Source organism: Panthera pardus, unplaced genomic scaffold, assembly GCF_024362965.1.
Source record: "Panthera pardus isolate Hobbes unplaced genomic scaffold, ASM2436296v1 HiC_scaffold_8, whole genome shotgun sequence".
NCBI classification, from domain to species: Eukaryota; Metazoa; Chordata; class Mammalia; order Carnivora; family Felidae; genus Panthera; species Panthera pardus.
In genome coordinates, this window is record NW_026527013.1 from 63516097 (window position 1) to 63538715 (window position 22619).

At 50.1% G+C, this 22619-nt stretch overlaps 1 protein-coding gene across 1 annotated transcript in view; it reads left to right on the forward strand.

Moving 5' to 3' along the window:
* The window catches only part of ABCA13 (ATP binding cassette subfamily A member 13), a 396309-nt gene that overhangs the window by 263038 nt on the left and 110652 nt on the right, over window positions 1-22619 (forward strand). The window contains exons 46-48 of the mRNA XM_019450998.2: window positions 1561-1679; window positions 4972-5059; window positions 9846-9954. Of these exons, the coding sequence (XP_019306543.2) occupies window positions 1561-1679; window positions 4972-5059; window positions 9846-9954 (316 nt within the window). The remainder of the gene's footprint in view (window positions 1-1560; window positions 1680-4971; window positions 5060-9845; window positions 9955-22619) is intronic.

The window sequence follows — 22619 nt, forward strand, 5'->3', positions numbered from 1 at the left end:
CGCTCCCCCTGGAGAAGCTGGGGGGGTCTGCTCCCGGCCCTCCCCTCTCTGCCGGCTGCCTCACTCCCTGGCTCCTGCCTGCCTTCCTCCAGCCTCGGCCTCTGTGGCCACGCTGCCTCCTCCCGTCTCTCCACCTCCCTCTTCTGAGGGTGCACGTGACTGCGTTAGGGCTCATCCTGACGACCCAGGAGAATCTCCCCTTGCCAACATGCTTACTTTACCAACTCTGCCACGGAAGGTGGCCTTCACCGGTTCCCGAGACTGGGACCTCCGCGGGCCATCGTTCGGCTTACTGCAGGGGTCTTATTCTGACAGAACCAAACGGATAGGGTTAGAAAGAGAAACTGAGGACATCTTCTAGTGGACCCGGCTTCTCGAGAGGAATTTGAATTTTCCTGCAAGGCAGTCCTCTAAATGCAGGGCACTTTCTGGAGAGATGCGTCCAGATGCAGTGGGCAGATTGGAAGGGAGACTGGAGGCAGGGAACCCGTAAAGGGTGTTGGTGAACCCGGCCCCGAGACCACCAATGTTGGCCGACTTCTAATTGATAACAGTTATTCCATTCGGTGTCCTCCCCCATCCTTTCTACCGAGAGCCTGAAAGCACTGTCTCAAGTTTATCTCCAGCTCTTACTCAGCTCTTTCCTGGACATCTGAACCAACACACCACCGCCAGTGGGGGCGGCTGGGGCCATTTGCACTGTGCAGGTAGGAGAGCACGCTTTAGAGGCCGACGTGAGGGTTGCTGGTGGTGTTAGCTCCCTGGTGTGTGATCGCTCCTGCACCGTCCTGGGAAGCAGATTCTGGATCCCCACAGTGGCAGGGCAGGGCCTCTCCATGCCGTGACTGTCGTGATTCTGAGCGGGCGCCGCCTCCCGTGAGTGCTGGACGGCCGTCTGGTTTCTACTTCAGGCTCTCGTGCGAGAAACACGTGCCTTTGGAATTCTCCCGCTGACCGTCCCTCAGCTAGTTGCCTCTGACTCTTTCAAGTCCATCGAATGCCACATGCCCTCAGCGAGAGTATTTTTTCCCTTTTGAGTTCTTACAAATCCACCCACACTTTCGTACAGAAAAGGATGGAGATTTCCAGAGCGTAATTGATGGCAAAGGTCATGGTGGGATTTGGGCATGATTCTCAAAGGCAGGTGACTCTTAGATTGAGAAATCAGAAGATACGAAGAGCCCCGGATAATTTATTAAAAAGAGAGAGCTAGGGAATGTCGCATTTAAAGTAACGTCATCAGGGGCACCTGGGTGCTTTAGTCGGTTAAGTGTCCTACTTCGGCTCAGTTCATGATCTCACAGGCAGTTCGTGAGTTTGAGCCCCGTGTTGGGCTCTCGTCGAGCTCTCGTCGGGCTCTGTGCTATAGCTCAGAGCCTGGTTCGGATTCTGTGTCTCCCTCTCTCTCTCTGCCCCTCCCCTGCTCACAGTCTCTCTCTCTCTCTTTCTCTCTCTCAAAAATAAATTAAACATTAAAAAAATTTTAAGAAAAGTAACATCAGTACACCCGCGTGTGCCTTCTAAATGTGTTTCTGTTTACCTCTCTGGAAACCCTCACAGACGTGTCCCAACAGAAGTGCTGGGGCTCCCTACCTGACCAACCGCCTGGGCCACACTCTGCTGAACCTGTCTGCCTTCCGCCTGGAGGAATATTTGCTGGTGCCGTCTGAGAAATCGAGGTGCGTGCAAGCTGGCTCTGGGTCTTTCCTGCTCTTCAAGTTACTTTGCAAATCCTATGGTTTCGAATGCCAGCGTTCTTAAAGCTCAGACGTCGAATGCTAACCTTGATGCTCATAAAAATGCCGAAGAGACACTGTAGGCCTTAATAAGGTTCCTGACCGCTGGCTGTTCCTCTCGCACACGGAGGGTTGGGGGAGGGGGGTCATATCAATGGAGATTCACTCAGGGAGCTAGAAGAGGTTTTACAGCTTCGGAGAATAAGTACAGCGAAGTTAGCAGTGTAATTTAGTAGTGTCCGACCTCGAGATTTCCCTCTATCTGGGCGTCTGATACGCAAATGTGGCTGCAACTGGTATCTTAGGTCTTTTCTGGAAAGCTTTTGTTTTGTGCTGAATTTCCCTGAGCCCGAGGGGGTGAGTCTAGATGAGGAGCATGGGGAGTGAGTGCTTCTCATTGCTTTAAATTGCAACCACATTTGCCACGCCGTCAAATTTCCTAGGACCTCAAGCAAATCCCGTGGCTTCAGTACAGAACATCCCTTGGTCAGTCCTCAGGGCCTGCAGACACCCCTGCCCTTTAGCCTTTGCCATTCCGGTAACACCCTCCTCCCTGGACACGGCTGCCCCCCCTGTGACTTGCCTGCCTCTCTTCCCAGTCCCATCCCATATGTCATTAAACATGTCCGGGAATCTATTTTTGGAAGGCGGGAGTTTGTATGTCTGGGACTTAGAGTGAAAGGCACTCATTGTCTCTCCAGTGAATTCATTAAAAAAAAAAAAAAAAAAATTTTTAATGTTTGTTTATTTTTGAGAGAGAGAGAGAGAAAAACAGAGTGTGAGTGGAAGAGTGGCAGAGAGAGAGGGAGACACAGAATCTGAAGCAGGTTCCAGGCTCTGAGCTATCAGGGCCCGCGGGGCTCGAACTCAGGAACCATGAGATCATGACCTGAGCTGAAGTCGGGTGTTCAACTGACTGAGCCACCCAGGCGCCCCTCAAGTGAATTCATTTTTGAGTGAATGAATGAATGAATGAATGAATCAGGGAATGCCTTAAGCCTTATTCTTTTGCCTCAGGGAAAGGCAAAATTGCCTCAGGGAAAGGGCACTGTTGATGGAAGTTTGCTCTTCAGGCTTCTTTTATCCAGAGTGTGGGAACCAAAGTTAAATACATGTTTACCTTTCCTCCTTCCTTCTTCCTTCCTTCCTTCTTCCTTCCTTCCTTCCTTCCTTCCTTCCTTCCTTCCTTCCTTCCTCCCTCCTTCTTTCTTCTTTCTTTCTTTCTTTTCTTTTTTCTTTTTTTCTTTCATTTGTTCCTCCCTCCTTTCTCCCTCCTTCTTTCCTTCTCCTTTCTTTTCTTTTTTTTCTTTTCTTTTCTTTCTTTTCTCTTTTCTTTTCTTTTTTTCTTTCATTTCTTCCTCCCTCCCTCCTACTCCCTCCTTCTTTCCTCCTCCCTCTTTCTTTTCTTTCTCTTTCTTTCTTTCTTCCTTTCTTTTCTCTTTTCTTTTTTTCTTTCATTTCTTCCTTTCTCCCTCCTCCCTCCCTCCCTCCTTCTTTTGTCCTCTTTCTTTTCTTTCCGTTTGTTTGTTTGTTTCTTTCTTTCATTTCTTCCCTCCCTCCCTTGTTCCTCCTTCCTTCTTTCTTCTTTCCTCCTGCCCGCCTGCTCTTTCTTTCTTTCTTTCTTTCTTTCTTTCTTTCTTAATAGCCAAACAATAGTGCTTCATCAGCAAAAGGTTAGTTTCAATGGATACAAAATTGCTGTGTAAAATAAGTTTTCAAAATACCTTTCTATAGGTAAAGATTATCTCTTAGTAAAAGCAGGTATCTTTAGGGGTCCCTGGATGGCCCAGTCAGTTGAACATTGACTTTGGTTCAGGTCATGATCTCATGGTTCGGGGGTTCGAGCCCCACGTCCGGCTCTGTGCTGACAGCCCGGAGCCTGGAGCCTGCTTGGAGTTCTGGGTCTCCCTCTCTCTCTGCCCCTCCCCTGCTCATGCTCTGTCTTTCTCTCTCTCTCAAAAAGAAATAAACATTAAAAAAAAATTTAAAAAAGCAAAGTAGCTTTAAATAAAGGTATTTGTTTAGATTTGGGCAGCAGAACAAAGGGGGATTTAGAAGTGAGACAGTGGTGGTCCACCCCCCCCTCCCCCCACTCCCTCGCATAACCCTTACCAGGTGGCCCCTGGCTCTGGTGGTTTTACTCACATATACACGGGGTCTGCACTTACCACTTGCAAATGGGCTCCTGGCTCCAACTTTTATTTTTTTAATTAGTTTTTTTAAGTTTTATTTTATTTTATTTTATTTTATTTTATTTTATTTTATTTGAGAGAGACAGTGAGAGTGGGGGAGGGGCAGAGAGAGGGAGAGAGAGAATCTCAAGCAGCGTCCGTGCCACCAACGCAGAGGCCGATACGGGGCTCAAACTCATGAAACCGTGAGATCGAGACCTGAGCCGAAACCGAGAGTCGGACGCTTAACCGACTGAGTCCCCTGGCGCCTCCCATCCCCAGTTCCACCTTTTCAACAACTTATACTAGTGTAGTTCAGGCCAAAATAACCCAAATAATTTGTGCCTTGATTTCTCATGCCCAGTATTTTTGGAAGCTGAATGGGTTCCAGATGCTACACGGCCCATGCGATATGGGGACACAAGGTGTAGTCCCCACCCGGGAGAACGCACACGGCTGCGTAAACGATACACTAAACAGACCATTAAACTCGGGGTGAGGGTTGATAGGATGGTTGGAAATGTCGGGTACTGTGAGAACCCCACAGAGGAGGAGCGTGCCCCAGCTGGCGTTCCCTGGGACGCCTTCCTGATGAGGTGACGTTTGTGTTGAAGATGGGAGAGGCCCGAGTGTGGAAGACGAAATGATGCCAAGTGGGGTGGCTGGGAATTGTGGGATGGATCGGGTAAATCGGAATAGCTGGTGTGCGGGAGGGATGACCAGTAAGTAAAGTCGTTAGCATGCAGGTGATCAAGCCGTGTCCTGGGCAGGGCGGCGCCTCCTGACAAACCGTGAGTTCTGGGAAGGACACTTTGTAATATGGCAGGGTCGTCCCTGGCGAGCCTTAGCCGTGCCTGCTGGGTGTGTGGGGTCCTCCCTGGACGCCTGGCTCCGGGCCGTGTCCTTCTGTGCTCGGAGCACCTGTGTGGTCATGTCACCAAGGCTGGACGCTCAGGGGGCTGCTGTCCTCAGGCTATCCTAACTAGTTTAACTGTGACACAGTGCCCTCTGGTGGGACATCCGGACTCGCTGATTAAAGCACTAACACCTGTTACTGTTACCAGGCTTGGAGGCTGGTCTTTTGGAGTGCAGATCCCCGATCAAGTTCAAGGTGCAGATGCAAACACATCAGAACGAAACTCTGTGGCAAAGGTAATAACTTTCCTCTTCTTTCTTCTCGTGTTAGAAAGCGTCGGGGGAAGCTAGGCGTGCAGATACGTTTGTGGGCCTGAGAGCAAGCCCCAGTGTTTGCAACTTAAATAAAAACAGTCGACAAAAGAGAAAGTGAGTCACTTACCTTTAGACCATAGAGCAATGTAGCGAGTAACTTTACTGCTTTTTGTTAAGACCAGAATTCGCCCGAGGGGACTAGAGGAAATGAAAACACAATCATGTATGTATGTATTTATTTAGTTACTTATTTTTAACGTTTATTTATTTTGAGAGAGAGAGTGTGAGCACATGAGCAGGGGCGGGGCAGACAGAGACAGGGAGACAGAGAATCCCAAGCAGGCTCTGCATTGTGGAGCCCAACATGGGACTTGATCTCACAACCGTGAGATTGTGACCTGAGCTCAAATCGACAGTTGGACGATTAATTGATTGAGCCACGCAGGCGCCCCAATAATCTATTTTTAACCACGCCCATTGTCAGAATAACTGAAGGCACCCCTAATTTCCCTGGTGGCTAAGGAGCTCTTCCATTATGCACTTAAGTTCCCCTTCTTTAGAAGGCTGCAGGGACCCAGAGCCAGCACAGAGGAGAGGTGTCTGTCTCCCCAGGACCGCGTGTAGGGGTCTGGGTTTTTAAGCCCTTCTGGGACCGTCCCAGCGAACTAGAAATGTTTCCCTTGGCATCGCTGAGAATTTGTCAACGGGCTCTTCAGTTGTAGGAGAATGGGCGTTTTTAAAATGCCCATTTAAAACTGGAATAGAGGAAAGATGCCTTTACCCACCAGTGGGAGCTCAGAGGCGGTCAGTCACAGCAGAAGCTTCTCCAAGGAAAGAGGTCAACCCAGTCTTCAGATGGGAAAAGACCAGAGATTCAAAGCTTTTGTTCCCAATGATTGGTGAACAAGTTTGATGTGGGTCTCGCCTGAGAGAGGAATCTGGAAAGAGTCGATTGCGGTGGTGTTAGGTCTCTTTGCAAACCCCCGTTGTATAATTAATGCAGTAAGGTCAGCCTTTGCGAGCTCAGGCAGGCGCCCTCCCTGCGTTGTGATGGGACTTCCGTGGTTCAAGGGAACCTGGAAAGGTGAGGGCAGGTGCATGCTGGGCCTTTGCTCAGTGCCGTCAAGGCTCTGTACGGGTATTTCAGTAGGTAATCTGTGAGGAACGTATTAACATTCATGCTTCACGCTATGATCCCCGAAGGAAGTTGTGACAGTCATATTTCATGAGGCAACTGCTGACGAATTTAAGTCACTGTGTAGACATGGTCAGAGAGCCCTCCTTTAGGGATCTCTTCCTTTGCAGGCAACACAGAGGAGAAGATTTATAGCTCGATATGAAAAGGTATGAATACCAAGATTCATACGTTGGTAGAAAAATCACCTAAAATGTATTCACTGGCTTCTCGAACATAAGACATGGCCGGTATTCAAATATGCCAAGTTGGTAGAGAGAATCTGTTCATTTCCTCTATGAATTTTTTACTTTTTAATCTATACCAGCCTAGAACATTCTTCCTAGTGGGTCCCTGTTCTTTGCTTGCAGACGCTTAGGGCCTAGGACTTCCCTAGATCTCTGCGTTGGTGATGAGGGTGCGTGATTCATGCGTTTACCTGACCCCGTTCCTCTCGGGTTAGTCTTCTGTGCTGACGTGTTTTGAGCAGTGACTTCTGCAGTTTCTCATGTTGTTTGGCGTGTACTTTGCCAGGCACGGACGTGCAGGGGGGTGGGATCCGACCCTTGGGGCCATGGGCTCCTTTTCAGGAGGCCCGGGAATCAGGGGACTGCAGCAGGCTGGGAAAGGCACCTGCTGTCCGCGGTTCCCGACGTGCGGTGGGCGGCTCATGTCAGGTCAGATTATTGCATTTGCTTTTCAGTAATTAGCTACAGGCCTTTACTCTGGGTTTCAGGGCACGTTCGCAAGACTCTGCACGGTTCTCAGTCTTTTTTGTAGAGAGAATGGAGAATTTGCATGGAAATAGGCCTGAGATGAATAAACGTATCGTATTGTAGAATGTCTGTCCTGGGAGCTTCGCGAGCTGCTTTGCTCACACCTGGAGTGTTTAGCGTGTTTGATCAATACACCTTCTAGAATGTATGCACTTCCGATCAGAAGGCATGTTTCCCTGCCTGGGGTTTGGCACACCTTCTCTGATTTGCAGCGGAATTGTGGGCATCTGAACATTCATCCAATGGTGTTTTTTTCTTTTTTTTTTTCACAACTACTTAGTTGTTTTCCTGAGAAACTATTGCTCATGATTCCTGACATGAAAGGTCTGTTTTGAGCTATCGTTATGTGTTCTTGAAGCAGATTAACTTCCTCTGCCAGTTGCTGGATTCTCCTGCGTCCTGTTGTATGATCAGGCGGTGAAGGAAATCCCACAGCTTATTTCCAGAACACAGAAATATCATTCTTCAGAAAAGAGAAATGAAGGAAGGAAGGGAAGGAAGGGAAGGAAGAAAGAAACAAAGAAAGCAAGAAGGAAAAGAAAAGAAAAGAAAAGAAAAGAAAAGAAAAGAAAAGAAAAAGGAAAAAGAGAGAGAGAAAGAGAGTCCTTTGGACTCTGCTAAGTCTGAAATGTTAATTTTCAGATGACCCTGAAGCGTGCGTTGCTTACTTACAGAATTGTAAATGTCTCCCAAGTAAGGGCCAGTGTACAGAGCTGAGATGAAGTTCGAGAATGCGGCAAACTCTGTGAAGTCAGCAACCCTTGCCGAGAGAATTCTTGCGGCTGACAACCAAGCCGTTGTTGCCACGAACAGGGGACACGCGTTCACGTAGCTCCCGCGTCCGTGGGGCCGGGCTGCTGTGGGCTGTGCGTGGCACGCGGTCCAGGCGTCCCTCCCTGGGGGGTGCTCCCTAACCGGGCCCTGGCCCTGCTCCCCGGCGTGCTCCCCACTTCCACACTCTCCGTGGCCACTGACTGCTCTCTGTCGGTCGTTTCTCCATCACCCGGGATGGGTACCCGTGAAGACGACATTTGGAAATGCACCTTTCGGGCAACTTGTCTGGCTGCTTCCTGCCCGTAGAGAGCTGGGCTCAGAGGCCTTGCCATTTGCTGTGTGGTCCACCCTGCGTGACGCCCCGTGGGCTTGCCGTGTATCCGCTTGGTTCTTTCTGAGACACGCCGCTCTCTCTACAGTTACCCAGTGGGGTTCCGGCGATGTCAGGGTACCACGGGCGTCACCCCTGAGGTTCCCAGATGACCTGTCCCCGGAGAGCATCAGTTAGCACGACCACCCTTCCGGGTTCTTCGAGGAGTTTCTGGCTGCCATCCCCCTGACTTGGTCTCCATTCTGGGGCCGTCTCTTGACTTTCTGCCTCCTGATCTCCACAACCCAAGTCAAGGAGCGTGCTGGGCAATTTTGACCTTGGAAGTTACCGCAGGTGACGCTTTTACAGAGGTGTTGTTACCGCGTAGTTTGGCCCCCATGTTTTCAGTTTCGTACACCAGGTTTCTTTAAAGTTTTTCTCCTGTAATTTCCAGATTTCTCTCTTTGTCACCCACTTGCTGATGTATACGTAAAAGAATTTGTTACACAGTCTTAGATCTGCGTAGGCTCTCCCTTGACGACCACAGGACGTCCTGGGTTCTGTAGTTAGTAGGGCCCAGGAGAGCTGGCGTTTAAAACAAAAAAAAACAACTGGCAAAAATTTCTCTTCGAACTTCAACTATGTGAAGAAGGAGGTGAGCCGTGCCGGGTGGTGTGGAAGAGATACGGGTCTGTTTTCTGAATTGCTTCTTCAAGTGGGATACCCGAGAAAGGCTTGTCTTGTAGGCAAGTTTTGGTTTTTGTTTTTTTAAACCACATGAGCAATAGTTCACTTAGCCGTTCCCGGGAGCACAGTAGCTGCTCCCAGGGCCCTGGTGGGAAGACCGAGGAGAAGAAAGCCTGTTCGAAGCCCCCGGGGTGTGACCCTAACTCTGCAGACTGTGGCGGACTTGGATGTGTTCCTCCGAGCGCTGACTTTCTGGGGACGGTTCTACAGTCTGCAGGCAACGTCGTCTGTCACGAAAGACAGCGCTGTCTGGAGAAATGAGCTGTCCCGTCGATGGAATTAAGACCAGAAGCTGCCAGGTGGTTCATTAGATTTCTCGAAGACACTCCTCAGCTTTCCAGACTGAGTACATTTTTTTAAAAACCTGTCTATTAAAATACTGATATCTTGGACTATAGATACTGACGGTTCCATTGGTGTTGGTTCTGCTACATCTGGTCCCAGCTTTCATAACATTGTCTGTTTCCTGTTCTTGCCTCCTTCCTTCTCTCTCCTGTCTGACAGGCGCACTCTTTTATTCTCCATGCTCAGCAAATGCTCAGTGCAATTTATTTTGAGAAATAAGGTCCCACATTCAGTTATTAACTTGAAAGTAATCATTTCTTTCTTTTTTTTTTCTTCCCCCTGATCATTTTCTCCGCTTTTAATTTGCAGGTCAAATTTTATTAGCTTACCAACCGAGAAAGAAGAAGAAAAATGATGGGTTCAGGTTCCTTTTTTGCTGTGAGAATATAATTATAGAGCAACATTCACATTTGTTCTGGGGAAAATTCGTCTATTTTTAGCTGGAAATTATATGCTTGAGATAAATATAAAATTAGCAGACTGAAATTTACTGCTCACTGCCAGCCGTGCGGGGACATTGCCCTGAGTCCCACGTTCAGGTGCTTTGAAGCTAATGGACACATGTCCCTGATGTCTGGGAGTAGCTGACAAAGACTTAGGGGCTAATTTCACGAGAGCCATTACTCTATTTTTCTGTTTTAGGTGTGGTACAGTCAGAAGGGTTTTCATTCCCTCCCGTCCTACTTAAATCATCTGAACAACCTTATATTGTGGACACACCTACCCCCTGCTGCGGACTGGAGACAATACGGTAACGTTCTTTTCTGTGCATTATATAATTTACTGCTGTCGTAAGACAGTGCTTTGAAAGGTGAAAGAAGCAGAAAAGATCAAGCCCACCAATGTGAAGCGTGATGAGAGCACTTCAACTTGGCAGCCTCTTTGTGTATAAATACAGGCAAAGTGGCAGACCCTATCTGCCTCTGACTGGTGTCATTCACCCCCTTTACTGTCTTGCAGATATGATCTCTATACCGTGAGGGGTAGAAACATGGCTGAGGGTTCTCTCCTTGTGATGTCAGTATCTTATGGAAGCAAGAATAATTTCTTTTTGTAGAAAGTACAGATCACCCTTATTGTTGGAAAGGTGAACATCGTAATCTGGTCTTCACTCATCAATGATCTGAGCTGATCATGGACTTACTACCTATGTGTTCACATTTTGACACGCTGACATTATTTAGTATTTATTTGAAAATGACTTATTTTTGTTTTTTTTTCTAATTTTTTTTTTTTTTAACGTTTATTTATTTTTGAGACAGAGAGAGACAGAGCATGAACGGGGGAGGGTCAGAGAGAGGGAGACACAGAATCTGAAACAGGCTCCAGGCTCTGAGCCGTCAGCACAGAGCCCGATGCGGGGCTCGAAACCACGGACAGTGAGATCGTGACCTGAGCCGAAGTCGGGTGCTTAGCCGACTGAGCCACCCAGGTGCCCCGAAAATGACTTATTTTGAAAAACAGACCCATGTTCACTTCTGGAATCCAGGGTGAATTTATTGATTTAAGGGGGTGTTATTTGCTTCCCTTGGGTGGGATGAATTGTAATAATCAAATTCTTTCAGTTTCTTAAAAAAGAGAAAGAAATGAATTCTCTAAAGACCAACAAGCCATACCCATCGTGATTTATTCACAAGATACACCTGTTGAAGCATGAGTTGCCACGGAAGTCAGTGCGATGTGATTATCCCCGTGTGTTCTCCCTTTACCCCAGCCTTATCTTTTACTTCCATATTGGTTTTCCCTTACCCACCAATGTTTTCATAAAACAGGATTTAGTTATTTTGTGACAGCATAATTATGTTGGAACGAGAACAGGTAATATAAAAAGTAAAAATGCGCATGCCTAGGAAAAGTAGAAAAAAACGTGTGAGCCCCTCGAATGGCGGACAGCAGACCTTTAAATTCTCTCCTTTCCCCAGAACTAACACCTGAACCCTTTCTCCCCATCTGTCTGGATGCTAGAATTTCTTTTCTTTTCTCCACAGTCACACTAGTCTTACACGGATTCCTTCCCAACTGCTAGCAACAGACTTCCAGTAGGTCTCTTGATTGTAGCCAACTCTCTGCCCTCCCACACATGGCTTCCAGATTGTTCTTTTTTTTTAATGTTTATTTATTTTGAGGGGAGGAGGGGCGGAGAGAGAGGGAGAGAGAGAATCCCAAGCAGACTTTGTGTGTTACCACAGAGCCCAATGTGGGGGTCGATCTCACGCACCCTGAGATCATGACCTGAGCCAAAAGGGTTAGAGCTTGACCGACTGAGTCAGCCAGGCACCGCCGGATTGTTCTTTGTAGCGCATTACTCTGCTCATGGCATTCTCGTTTTCAAATATACATAAAGGCTGTCTACTAAGTAAATTGCATAGCCCTCACTCCGTCAGACAAGGTCAAGCAGAATTTGGCCCCAGACAACCTCAATGGTCTCTCATGAGGAGGTCAGACTGGACTCCCCCCCGGAACTTGAAAGGCTGCTCTGATTCTCTTGCGTTTCCAACACCTACAGTAGCTCTCGGCCATACTTTCGCCCAAGGTTCAAAGTTCCTTGTTGGGGAAGGTCCCCTCCCAGAAAGCACTTCTATCCATGCCCCTCGGAAGTGACCTCTCGCTTAGCTGGAGGAGGACAGCAGAGCCTCTGTTGTCAGCCGGACCTAGAGCCACATCCTGGCCCTGTGACTTAACCTACCCAGAGTCACCGCCACTGGGTGATTTTCCCGAACCTCGGTTTTCCCATCAGTGAAGTAAGCTAATACGGCCCACCTTACAACACCGATAGGACGTGAAATGACACCATGGGCGTCAGATTTCTGCAGGGGACCCTCGCACACCTCACACACCTAAGAAACACCGCTCTGCTGTGTCCCAGGCGACTGACCAAATGTCCCTTCCTAAATGACTGGATTGCGTCACTACCAAAATGTACTTTGACTCCTAAGAGCTTGAGTTACACATACAAGCCTTACCTTGGGTTCCAGTTGTGAGCCACAGTCTTGGTCGAGCCCCTGTGTCGTGGGTCACTGCCCGGGGTCACGGGAGCAATGCTGACCGATGCCGGTGTCGGTCACTCGTGTCTCATGTCACTGCTTCCTGGTGACCAGACGCCCCCGATGACGTCCATCCCTCTTGAAAGGAGGGGGCTCTGTGGAGAAGTCGTGCTGCCTTGAAAAATGCATTTATCCTCTGTGACTGGAAACGTGAATACTTTGTTTATGTCAGAATTTCAGTTCTCATTTGCCTTGTTTATGCAGTCGTCACGGGGAAGGAAGGTTTGTGCGGTAAGTAGGGAGCACACAAGTCACAGCACCCCAGTGGGGTGATGCGGCAAAGAGCTCGTAGGCAAGGCTCTGAGCAGAAACGCTCTCTACGTCCCGGATGCTTCCTGTTCATCCGGGGATAAGCCGGGCTGCAACTGTGTGCTCCGTGGCTGCAGACAAACAACCGCTTGCCTCGCGTGGAGCTTGGATGAGCCCCTGAGAGCAGAGCCTGTGTCCCGGCAGCCCCCCAGAACTGGGCCCCAGAGCCTCTGCCCTGGCGGCCCCCCAGAACTGGGCCCCAGAGCCTGTGCCCCAGTGGCCCCCCAGAACCGGACCCCACCCCAGGCACCGCCAGCTGAATGCGCAATCACCGTACCACCCAGACACGCAGCCTGCTCTCATCACTGCGGTCCCGTGACAGGGTCTTGGGGACACAGACATCCCTGCCTTAGAGATGAAGGGACTTTCTGGCCGCTGACCTAGACCACCCGATAGGAGTCTCCAGAGCCCAGGTCGGCCACCTTGCTGGGTCCCGGGGGGTTGGCAGCTTGTCAGAGCCCATAATTATAAGCATAAAACTCAACATAGGGCAGACCACGGGTGGCCCGTTCAACGGGCAGGATTTTGTCAACTACCGGCAGGCGTGCGCTGACTTACGAGGAATACATGTGTCTCATACATACCCACCGTGAGTTCTGCCAGGCAGAGCTCTCTTCCTGCCTGGCTGTGAGTGCCGCCCAGGTGTTGTGCTCTGTGACTGCAGCGTGGCCGGACCCGCCTGGGGATCGGGACGGGGACTTTACCAGTGCTCCCCACAGCCTGGGGGACAGGCGTGGGCGTGGGAGCTCGCCCAGGGATGAGAGGGACGCGGAGTGGATTCCACGTCAGAGGCTTTGTTCCTTCCTGGGCTCTGCATCGGCAGCCTAGGCATGCTGCGTGTCACATAACACTTCTCAGGGTTCCCAGGGAAATTCAGTCAGTTGAGGTCAAACCCCAGATCTGAACTTTCCTTTTCCACGCACACCCCATGGGCATTTGGCAAGTCTTGTCCCTTCTGCACTTGAAATCCTGAGTGTGCCTATTTTCACCAATGCTCACCCGGCCCGGGCACCACCTGCTCTTGCTTGGTGCGGGCCCCAGCCCCTTGTGGGGCCCCTGTGCTCCCCTTGACCCTGGCCCCAAGGCTTAGGTCTCCGGAAGTGCCCTCGGTGGACCTGTCCCTGTGATCATGGCATCCCTCTGGCTTCCTGTATCTCTTACGATAAAAACCAGACTCTCACTGTGACCCACAGGGTCCCCCCAGGTCAGCCCCTCATCTCGCCCCTCCCCGGGCAGCCACACGGGCCCTTGGCCTTCATCCGCACAGGTTCCCGTGTTCCCTTCCCCAGGATCTTCTCTCCATCTGCACGGCTCATTCCCCCGTTGTATGTGTGTCCCCTATGCTGTCCAGTTGTCCGTCATCCCCCCTGGGGGGAAATCACAGAAAACCAAAACCAAAACACCAAGCCAACCCTGTCTGTCCCTCACAGGCCACCTCACATGACCCTTCGGTTCTGCACCATGTGTCTGAGTTCTTCCTGTTCTAGCTGCTCTCTTCTTTCTTATTCCCCAGGTTTTTATTTAAATTCTAGTCAGGTAATGTACAGTGTAGTCTTGGCTTCAGGACATACGACACCCAGCGCTCATCCCAACAAGCACCCTCCTTAATGCCCGTCATCCATTTAGCCCATCCCCCGGCCACCCCCCCCCCCCCCCCCCGCATCAACCCTCAGTGTGTTCTCTGTATGTAAGAGTCTCTTATGGTTCGCCTCCCTCCCTGTTTTTAACTTATTTTTCCTTCCCTTCCCCTACGTTCATCTGTTGTTCCTTAAGTTCCACATACGAGTGGTTTTTCGGTATTTGTCTTCCTCTGACTTATTTTGCTCAGCATAATACCCTCCAGTTCCATCCACGTTTTTGCAAATGGCAAGATTTCATTCTTTTTCATCTCTGAGTAATACTCTTTTGTATGTATATATCTATATATCTATATCTATATCTATATCTATATCTGTATCTGTATCTGTATCTATAACATCTACATCTACATCTATCTACGTCTACATCTAGACTGGTGTCCTTATCAGTTCATCAGTCGATGGACACCTGGGCTCTTACCCTAGTTTGGCTGTTGTGGATCGTGTGGGCTAGATCCACAGTAGTCCCACTGTGTGCACATTGGTGTCACCTGAGAATTTTGAGCAATATAGATTTCTGTTGCAGACCCAAGAGAGATTCTGATCTGAATGTCAGGAGATTTTAAATGACCCAGGTGATGCCACGGACAGCCAAGTTTGGGAAACACCGGGCCACCCTGGGGACCTTCGGGCCTCGAGGATAATTTCATCCCTGAGGCAGGGGGATAAAGAGTATGTGGGGATCAGGTAAAGAGTCTCACCCTCACTGCCCCCTTGTGCTCACGTGCTGGGACCACCTGCCACCTTGAGACACCTGCTGGGGGCGGGGCGGGACAGCTGTGCGTCCAGAGCCAGAAAAACCTCTTCTTCTCCTTCCCACCCAGCCTTCCTCCTCATTGGTCCCTTTCCATCTGTATCCTCTGGAGGCCACAGCTCACTGGGGTGCCAGGAGCCCCGGGGAGGAAGTGGGCAAGGTCAGCGCAGCTTGCTTGTGGGGATGATGATGTGCCCATAGTCGGGGCAGGGATGAGCCCAGGAGCAAGGAGTGACACAGATAATGGCTTGCCCTGCATTACTTATGCTAAGATAAAGCCTCCAGGCACGCATCCCCAGTTCCTAACGAGAGACCCCCCAGCGTGAGAACTGGAGGTCATGTCAGATCGGTTTAGCAGAGCTGCTGAAGGAACAGCTTGCAGGTATTGGGAACCAGCTGTCATCAGTGACCTCCAGCCTGAACGTTAAGGGTCTGGAGATACTCGCGAGCACGTGGGGACGGTGCGGAGACATCCTAGGATGTGAGGACTCCAAGCTCAGAGCAGCATCAGGACCAGCCTCCGCTTTGCCCAGATCAAGGAGGGACAGCAACAGACAGGCAAGTCACAGCCATCACACCCAGCCTGGCGACCAGGAAATGCCCCACGCCCCAGGGAGGGGACGCTGCACACCCCCAGAAGGTCTTGTCCTGGGACACGTCTTGTGAGTTTACCCCCACAGGAGCACCAGGAAATGTGTGAACTCTGGGAAACACAAGAAGACAGATAAGACAGAGAGGCCAGGCTGAGATGAAAAAGAAAGCTGACTGTTACCCCACGTGGCAAGCATCCTGCGGTATGTACATGTATCGAATCCGCAGTTGTACACCTTAAACGGACACAATGTTCCATGTCAGATACATTTCAGTAACAAAGGAACTGGCTAAGACCAGATCGTAATACACATTTTCCCTGGATACAGAGAAGCACATTATTGATCGCCAAGTTCTCTCCCTCACTCAGAATTTTTGATGTAAAGGGGTAACCACGAAATATTCTCTAAGAAACACAGAGGAAAAAGATAATAGCAGAACTGACACCGGGAAGAGAAACAGAGGAATTAGATGGAGAAAGGAAGTGGACGGACACTGATTAAGGGAACAAACAGCGATGTCAGAAGAAAACCACCATCAAGAACCAAACAAAACAAGTCTGGCCAGTGGGAGGGTTTGCCGTGATCCTGGCAAAATTCCTGAGCTGGGAGCTCTGGAAATAGGAATCATCGATAAGCAATCCTGCTGAATGTTCAAAGGTTCAAAGATAAAGGCAGCATTTTTTTAAAATAAAGCTATAAATAGCGAAATCCGATTAGTTTTAAAGTAATACAAATAAAAGACCAGCTTCTGATTGAAAAATTCCCTCTGAGACCTCCTCTTCACCCAGGGGTTATTTCGAAGAGCGTTGTTTAAATTCTAGGTTTTTGAGATTTGCCTGCTGTCTTTCTCTCATTGATTTCTAGTTCGATTCACTGTGGTCAGAGAATGCATTCTGCATATTTTAATTATTTTAGGTTTGGCTGAGGTTTGTTCTGAGGTCCAGATGTGGTCTGTCCGGGGGCCATTTCCACGGGTGATTAGAAATGTGTATTCCACGGCTCTGTGGGTGGTTGTGGGCTCCAGTGCATCCATATCTTGGCTGTTTTTCTGTCCGATGGTTCCATAAATGCAGAGGCGGAGGTATTGAAATGCCTAAATATAACCGTAGATTTGTTCATGTCTCCTTTCAGCAGGGTAAGGTTTTGATTCCCTCATTTTGAGGCTCTGAAGGTTGGGGCTCACACTGTACCGAGCTCTGCCTTTTGACAGACATGCTCACGTTGCATGGGCTTTACCCACCCATGAGCTTAATTCTGACACTTCATTGTTGATTTTGTTTCCTCTGTTTCTTCTTGCTTCCCTTTGAGAGGCTTGATCAGCTTTTCGGGATTCTGTTTTGATTTATTTGCGCTGTCCTCAGTGTATCCCTCCATCTAGTTTCCTCAGCAGTGGTTCTGGGTAGACATGTGTGGCTGTCACATTCTACTGCTCCTGATGGTTCCCGTTTTGCAGGCTTCTGTAGTGGCTTGTCTGGGATACACGGGAAGCTGCAAGGACACCAGGAAGTTCACTGCCACCTGCCACGCTGTTCCCCACGTCCCGAGGGCCCCAGACACCTGCCGCCTTCTTTCCAGCTGGTGTGTGATGTCTGGGTCCTCGTAAGGGAGGGGACCTGGCAAGACGGAGGCTAACCCATCTTAGAGAAACCAGAACCTGGTCTCTTACTTTTTAATCACAACCTCAAAAGCCAGAGGGTAAGAGAATACTGCCTATGGAACACGGAAAGAAAAATAAAGGTACACCCTCAATTCTGTACCTAATGGAGATGTTGTCTTAAAGTAAACAAGCCTCAAAGATACACTTATGTTGGACGTGGCTCAAAAAACATGCTGTAGATATATTCTTTTTTTATGAATATAATTTATTGTCAAATTGGCTTACGTACAGCACCCAGCGCTTATCCCAACAAGTTGTAGATATATTCCTAATAAAAAAGAATGCCGAAGGACAGTCATGTGAGAGATTAACCAAAAGTAAGATCATGAAAACATTGAATCCACAGAACGAATCAAAGAACCTGGTGGACATTGGTTCCAGGGGATCACACAGGTGCAGGTGTTGGCGTGTGTGTGATGAAAACATTACTTGAAGGTCGAGAACGATCGATGGAGTCGAAGATGAAGAATGGGAAACATAATTCGATAGTGACAAGTGTATGTCGAGAAAACCTTGGACATTTAGAAATAATTAATATCAATGTGCAAACAATGATTCCCTCTGGCTGGTTTCAAAGTAGGTTAGGATTTAATTTTACTCTTTATTTTAAAACTTTTTACAGTTGGCATCTATTTATTCCTTGGGAAGAGTAATAATTAACCTCAATATTGAGGGGAAAAAGAGTCTTTTTTCCAGGAGAGATTAAGAGGAGGAAGACAGAGAGAAAGCCATTGAAACAGCTCTTGGAAATTGCATACGTTTCTCTTAATACTCCGTTGGACCGAACGAACATTTTTTCCTTCATGCTCCCCCCCCCCCAACCTCCCCCCCACCCCGCGCCGATGGCTCACAGCAAATTAACTGAAAGAAAACAGTCCTTTGTGCATATATCGATGCGAAGGCAGCTCTGTTCTTCTGCTGGAGATGCTTACAGACATCTGGGTGTGAATGCGCACAGAGATGTCCGTTTTATAAGAGGAAGGGACCCAGCAGTGACTGTTGAATTGGAGACAAGCATCTTTTGTCAGAGTGGATACGAGACAAAAGCACAGATGTGCGTTTTTACAAATGACAGATATACAGAGTCTGGAAGGCATGGTGAGAATACTAAATGAGGGAGCTGATGTTATATATTGGTATGTGGCCGTGGGCCAGCTCGTGGAGAAGCTGAAACATAAATGATAAGAGTAATCAAACGAAGAAAAATCAAGCGTATTCAGAATTTACATGTTGAAACCTCCTTCTGGGAACCTTTGATGCGATGCATGAGAGCCCCTCTCCTCAGGGGCTGAAACCACTGTCCCTTCCTTGAAGAGCCCAGACCCCTCACCATGGACTCCTCACCAGCATCATCAGCCCCGGATCCCATCACAAGGCTGTTCTGAACGCACATGATACGATGGGAATCACCGCCCGATTATGGAGATTGTCCATTGCGATAATGTGGTTTTTGCAAGGAGAACATCAAAGGCTGCAAATGGTTTTTCTAGTTGCACGTAAAATGGATAAGCTGGGATCCAGAAAATCAGGGTTGTAGATCTCGCTCTGCTGTGTTTGGCCTTAGATAAGTCGATAGAACTTCCCTCTGCCTCGGTTTCCTTCCCTGTGCCTGCCTCCCATGCCTCAAGATGCCCCATCTCTAAGTCAAGCCCTGTCCTGGAGGGGGAAGGGGCCCATCTGCGAGACAGTCAAGTCCCTGCCCTGTGTCTGTGGGTATGCAGGAGGAGCTCTGATTGCTTAAAAAAAATTTTTTTTTAATGTTTATATTTGAGATAGAGAGACAGACAAAGCACAAGCAGGGGAGGGACAGAGAGAGAGAGGGAGACACAGAATCCGAAGCAGGCTCCAGGCTCCAAGCTGTCAGCACAGAGCCCCACGCGGGGCTCGAACCCACAAACCGTGAGATCTGAGCTCAAGTCAGACGCTCACCTGAGTGAGCCCCCCAGGCGCCCCAAGGAGCTCTGATTTCTGTAGTTACTGTTTTAAGGAGCAGCTGGCAGAGCTGAGAAGGTAGCGGAGGGCGAGCGGTCATGCACGCGCCTGTGCCTCTCGTTCCGGGGTCTGGGGAAACTCGGGACCCGCGGGAGGTACAGGGCTGCCTACTCTGTCCTTTCCTCTGATGGCGCTTTCATTTTTGAGAAAATGGACACACATGTGACCCTCACTTACTCTTGGTCTCTCCCGCTTTTTGCAAAACACAAGCAAAATCTCAGCACGCGTGTAGAGAGACGTTCTTTTGGATTTGAAATCCGTTTGATCCCACAGAGCCTCTCCTACAGAATGTAGTGACAGCGGATTGCAAGCTAGCAAATTGTGAAAATTAGCAGCGTTTGTAAACCAAAGAGCCGCCGGGGTTCCTGCTGGGCACCCCCTCCCCCCACTGCTTCTGTCTGCGGCCAAGGGGCTGCTCACACTGCACAGGGTACCTGTGTCATTGGCAGGGTCCTTCGGGAGGGGGCGGGGCTCACTCCCCACCTGCTCCCTCCTTGGGGCCGCCTCCTCTTTGACCTCCTGGGACACACACCTCCTGTGTGTCCCCGCTGGGCACCAGGGACTCTGCATGGCGGGGGTGGGGGGGGGCTTGTTGAAAGGAGGTGTTAAATCCCAGCCAACCCACCATTGTGGTTGGTGCCCGGATTCCCATACCCCAGAGCAGAACAAAACCAGAACGTTGTTGGTTCCGGTCTGACACTAATGTGCTGTCCTCTTACCTAAACTGGTGAGAAGACCCCAGTGGGGCTCAAGCCTCGGAAAGCAAGTTGAGGGGTTCTCCTGTTCATCTGATGGCTTCCTTCTGGAGCACCGCGCTGCACGGCCCTTCCTCCGGATCTTGCTTTTCAAAGAGCGTTTCTCACCTTCATGGTGGAGATTTGGGGGATGGCGGCCTTTTAAAGAGGTGCCTGTGGTCGCCTGGGTGGCTCAGTCGGTTAAGAGTCTGACTCTTGGTTTCAGCTCAGGTCATGATCTCACGGTTCATGAGTTTGAGTTCTGCATCAGGCTCCGCGCTGACAGCTTGTGAGCTGCTTGGGGTCCTCTCTCTCTTTCTTTCTCTCTCTGCCCCTCCCTTGCCCATGCGCTTTCTCTCTCTCTCTCTCAAAGTAAATAAACTTAAAAAATTAAAGGGGCACCTGGGTGGCTCAGTCGGTGAAGCGTCCGACTTTGGCTCAGGTCATGATCTTGTGGGTTTCAGCCCCGCATAGGGCTCTGTGCTGACAGCTCAGAGCCTGGAGCCTGCTTCGGATTCTGTGTCTCCCTCTCTCTTTGCCCCTTCTCTGCTCAAGCCCTGTCTCTCTCTCTCTGCAAGTAAATAAACTCAAAAAAATTAAAGGGGCACCTGGGTGGCTCAGTCGGTGAAGTGTCTAACTTCAGCTCAGGTTATGATCTCATAGTCGGTGGGTTTGAGCCCCGCATCGGGCTCTGTGCTGCCAGCTCGGAGCCTGGAGCCTGCTTGGGATTCTGTGTCTCCCTCTCTCTCTGCCCCTTCCCTGCTCGCGCTCTGTCTCTGTCTCTGTCTCTTTCTCTCAAAAAGCAATAAACATTAAAATTTTTTTCCCCAGGACCGTTGTGCCAGGAGCACTGGCTGCCTTCTGGCTGTTGGGGCTCCCTGCCGGGTGAGGAGGCAGCCTGTGTGCTCTTCAAAAGATTGTATTTAAATATTTACCATATGTAAAATATGTAAATTGTAGGACTCTTGGAAGCTAGCACTGGATGAGAAGCTGTGACCCCTCTGAATCACTGAGGGGGAGGGCCCGGAGGGTGGGGGCTGGCGTAGCCTGGTCCTTCTCAGAGCCAGGTGGGCAGAGCCTGCGAGGCTCAGCTTCCAGAACAGGACAGATTGACAGGGCAGGACGGCTGACGCGACGGCTCCTCTCCTGCGGCCCGTTGGTGAAGTGCTCCCGATTGTCCCCTGCTGCCCCGGTGGGATTCTCGTTCTGTGTTAGCGTGTTTGTGGCACCCAGCGTGTCCCTTGCACAGGGAAGGGTCCCGGTGGCTTGTGTGCTGGGAGGCGACTTAGTGGTCCCGCCTCTGTCAGGAACAGGTCACCTGCTGGGGACAGTTGCCACAGTCGTGTGCTCCTGTTTCGGCTTCTGGAAGTCAAGGGTGTGTCCGCGCCGGGAGGCTTCTCGGGGCGCCGTTTCCCCGGAGGGGACTCCGGTTCCTGAAGGCTGCAAGCTGACTCACAAGGATCTTCCTGCGCACTCTGCTGGGTTGTGCATCGCAGAGCTCATCGCCCAATTACCCAGTGAGAGACTGTGTCCTGAAAACGTCTGGCCGTGGGTCTGGCACATCAGGACTGCTGAGCACAGGAGCCGTCGCTCGTTCCGTCTGTGGGTCGGGGGCTAGGTGTATTCCCGCCTCCTCGATTAAAGCCAGGGAAGGATGACAGGTCCAAGGTATGTGCGACCATGAAGGGCAGTGTATTCGTAACAGAGGAACGGGAGGACAGAAAGCCAATATTAGGGTAGTTTTTGATCTCCCGGCAATGACCCAACAGTTTGAAGTTAAGAAAAGATGTTCACGCAACCCGATCAAAATAAGAACCCGACGGTGGTAGTTTAACATTTTATAATTGAACACACCCCCAAAACGCTGGCAGCTTTACACGGTAGAAGGAGCAAGGTGGGGACTTTGGACCTGCGGCCTCGTCCCCCTCCTTCTGCACACAGACATTCCTTGGAAAATCGGAAGCATCTGCGGAAGGGAGGGGAGAAAATAGGGGCGGCCCCTGCAGCCGGAGTCTGGAACCCCAGCTCCGGCACAGGCTGCCTGACGCGGGAGGGCGTTTCCGGTGACTGCGCCGTGGCTCTGCGGATGTGAAGGAGATGCAGACGGGCGTCCTCACACGGATGTGACAGGGCTGCTCACACAGGTGCCCTGCGGCCTGAAGGACGGACAGCACGGAGCCTCTGGAGGGTTTTCATCTACTTCGGATGCCAGCCCCTCCTCTCTGATCACAAGTATGGAAGGGCTCAGGGCATGAGGACCGCCTTCTCTTCCCCCTGCAGCCCCACCTCTGCGGGAAGGTGCTCCCAAATTAGCATCTTCAGGAAGCCTCTGCGAGAAGGGAGGGGGGCTGGGCAGAAAAGCGCAGACCTTCCTCCACTTTCAAGGGGGTTTTGTCCCGATAAACTCATCTGAAGTCGAAAACATCATAAGCAGAAGGTGAATTTGACACACCCACCATCCCAGACATGACGGCTGAGCCTGGCTCGTGTTAAACGTGCTGGGAACACCTACACGAGCCTACAGGCGGGTAAAACGCTCTTCTCACAAAGCCTGTTTTATAATAAGCTGCAGAATGTCTCATGAAACTGGTTGAACTCAGACCTGAAGGTGAGAAGCCGAGGGGCTGTGTGGGAGCAGAAGGGTGGTCAGGGCCTCGGTTGCTGACCCTTGTGACCACACGGCTGCCTGGGAGCCG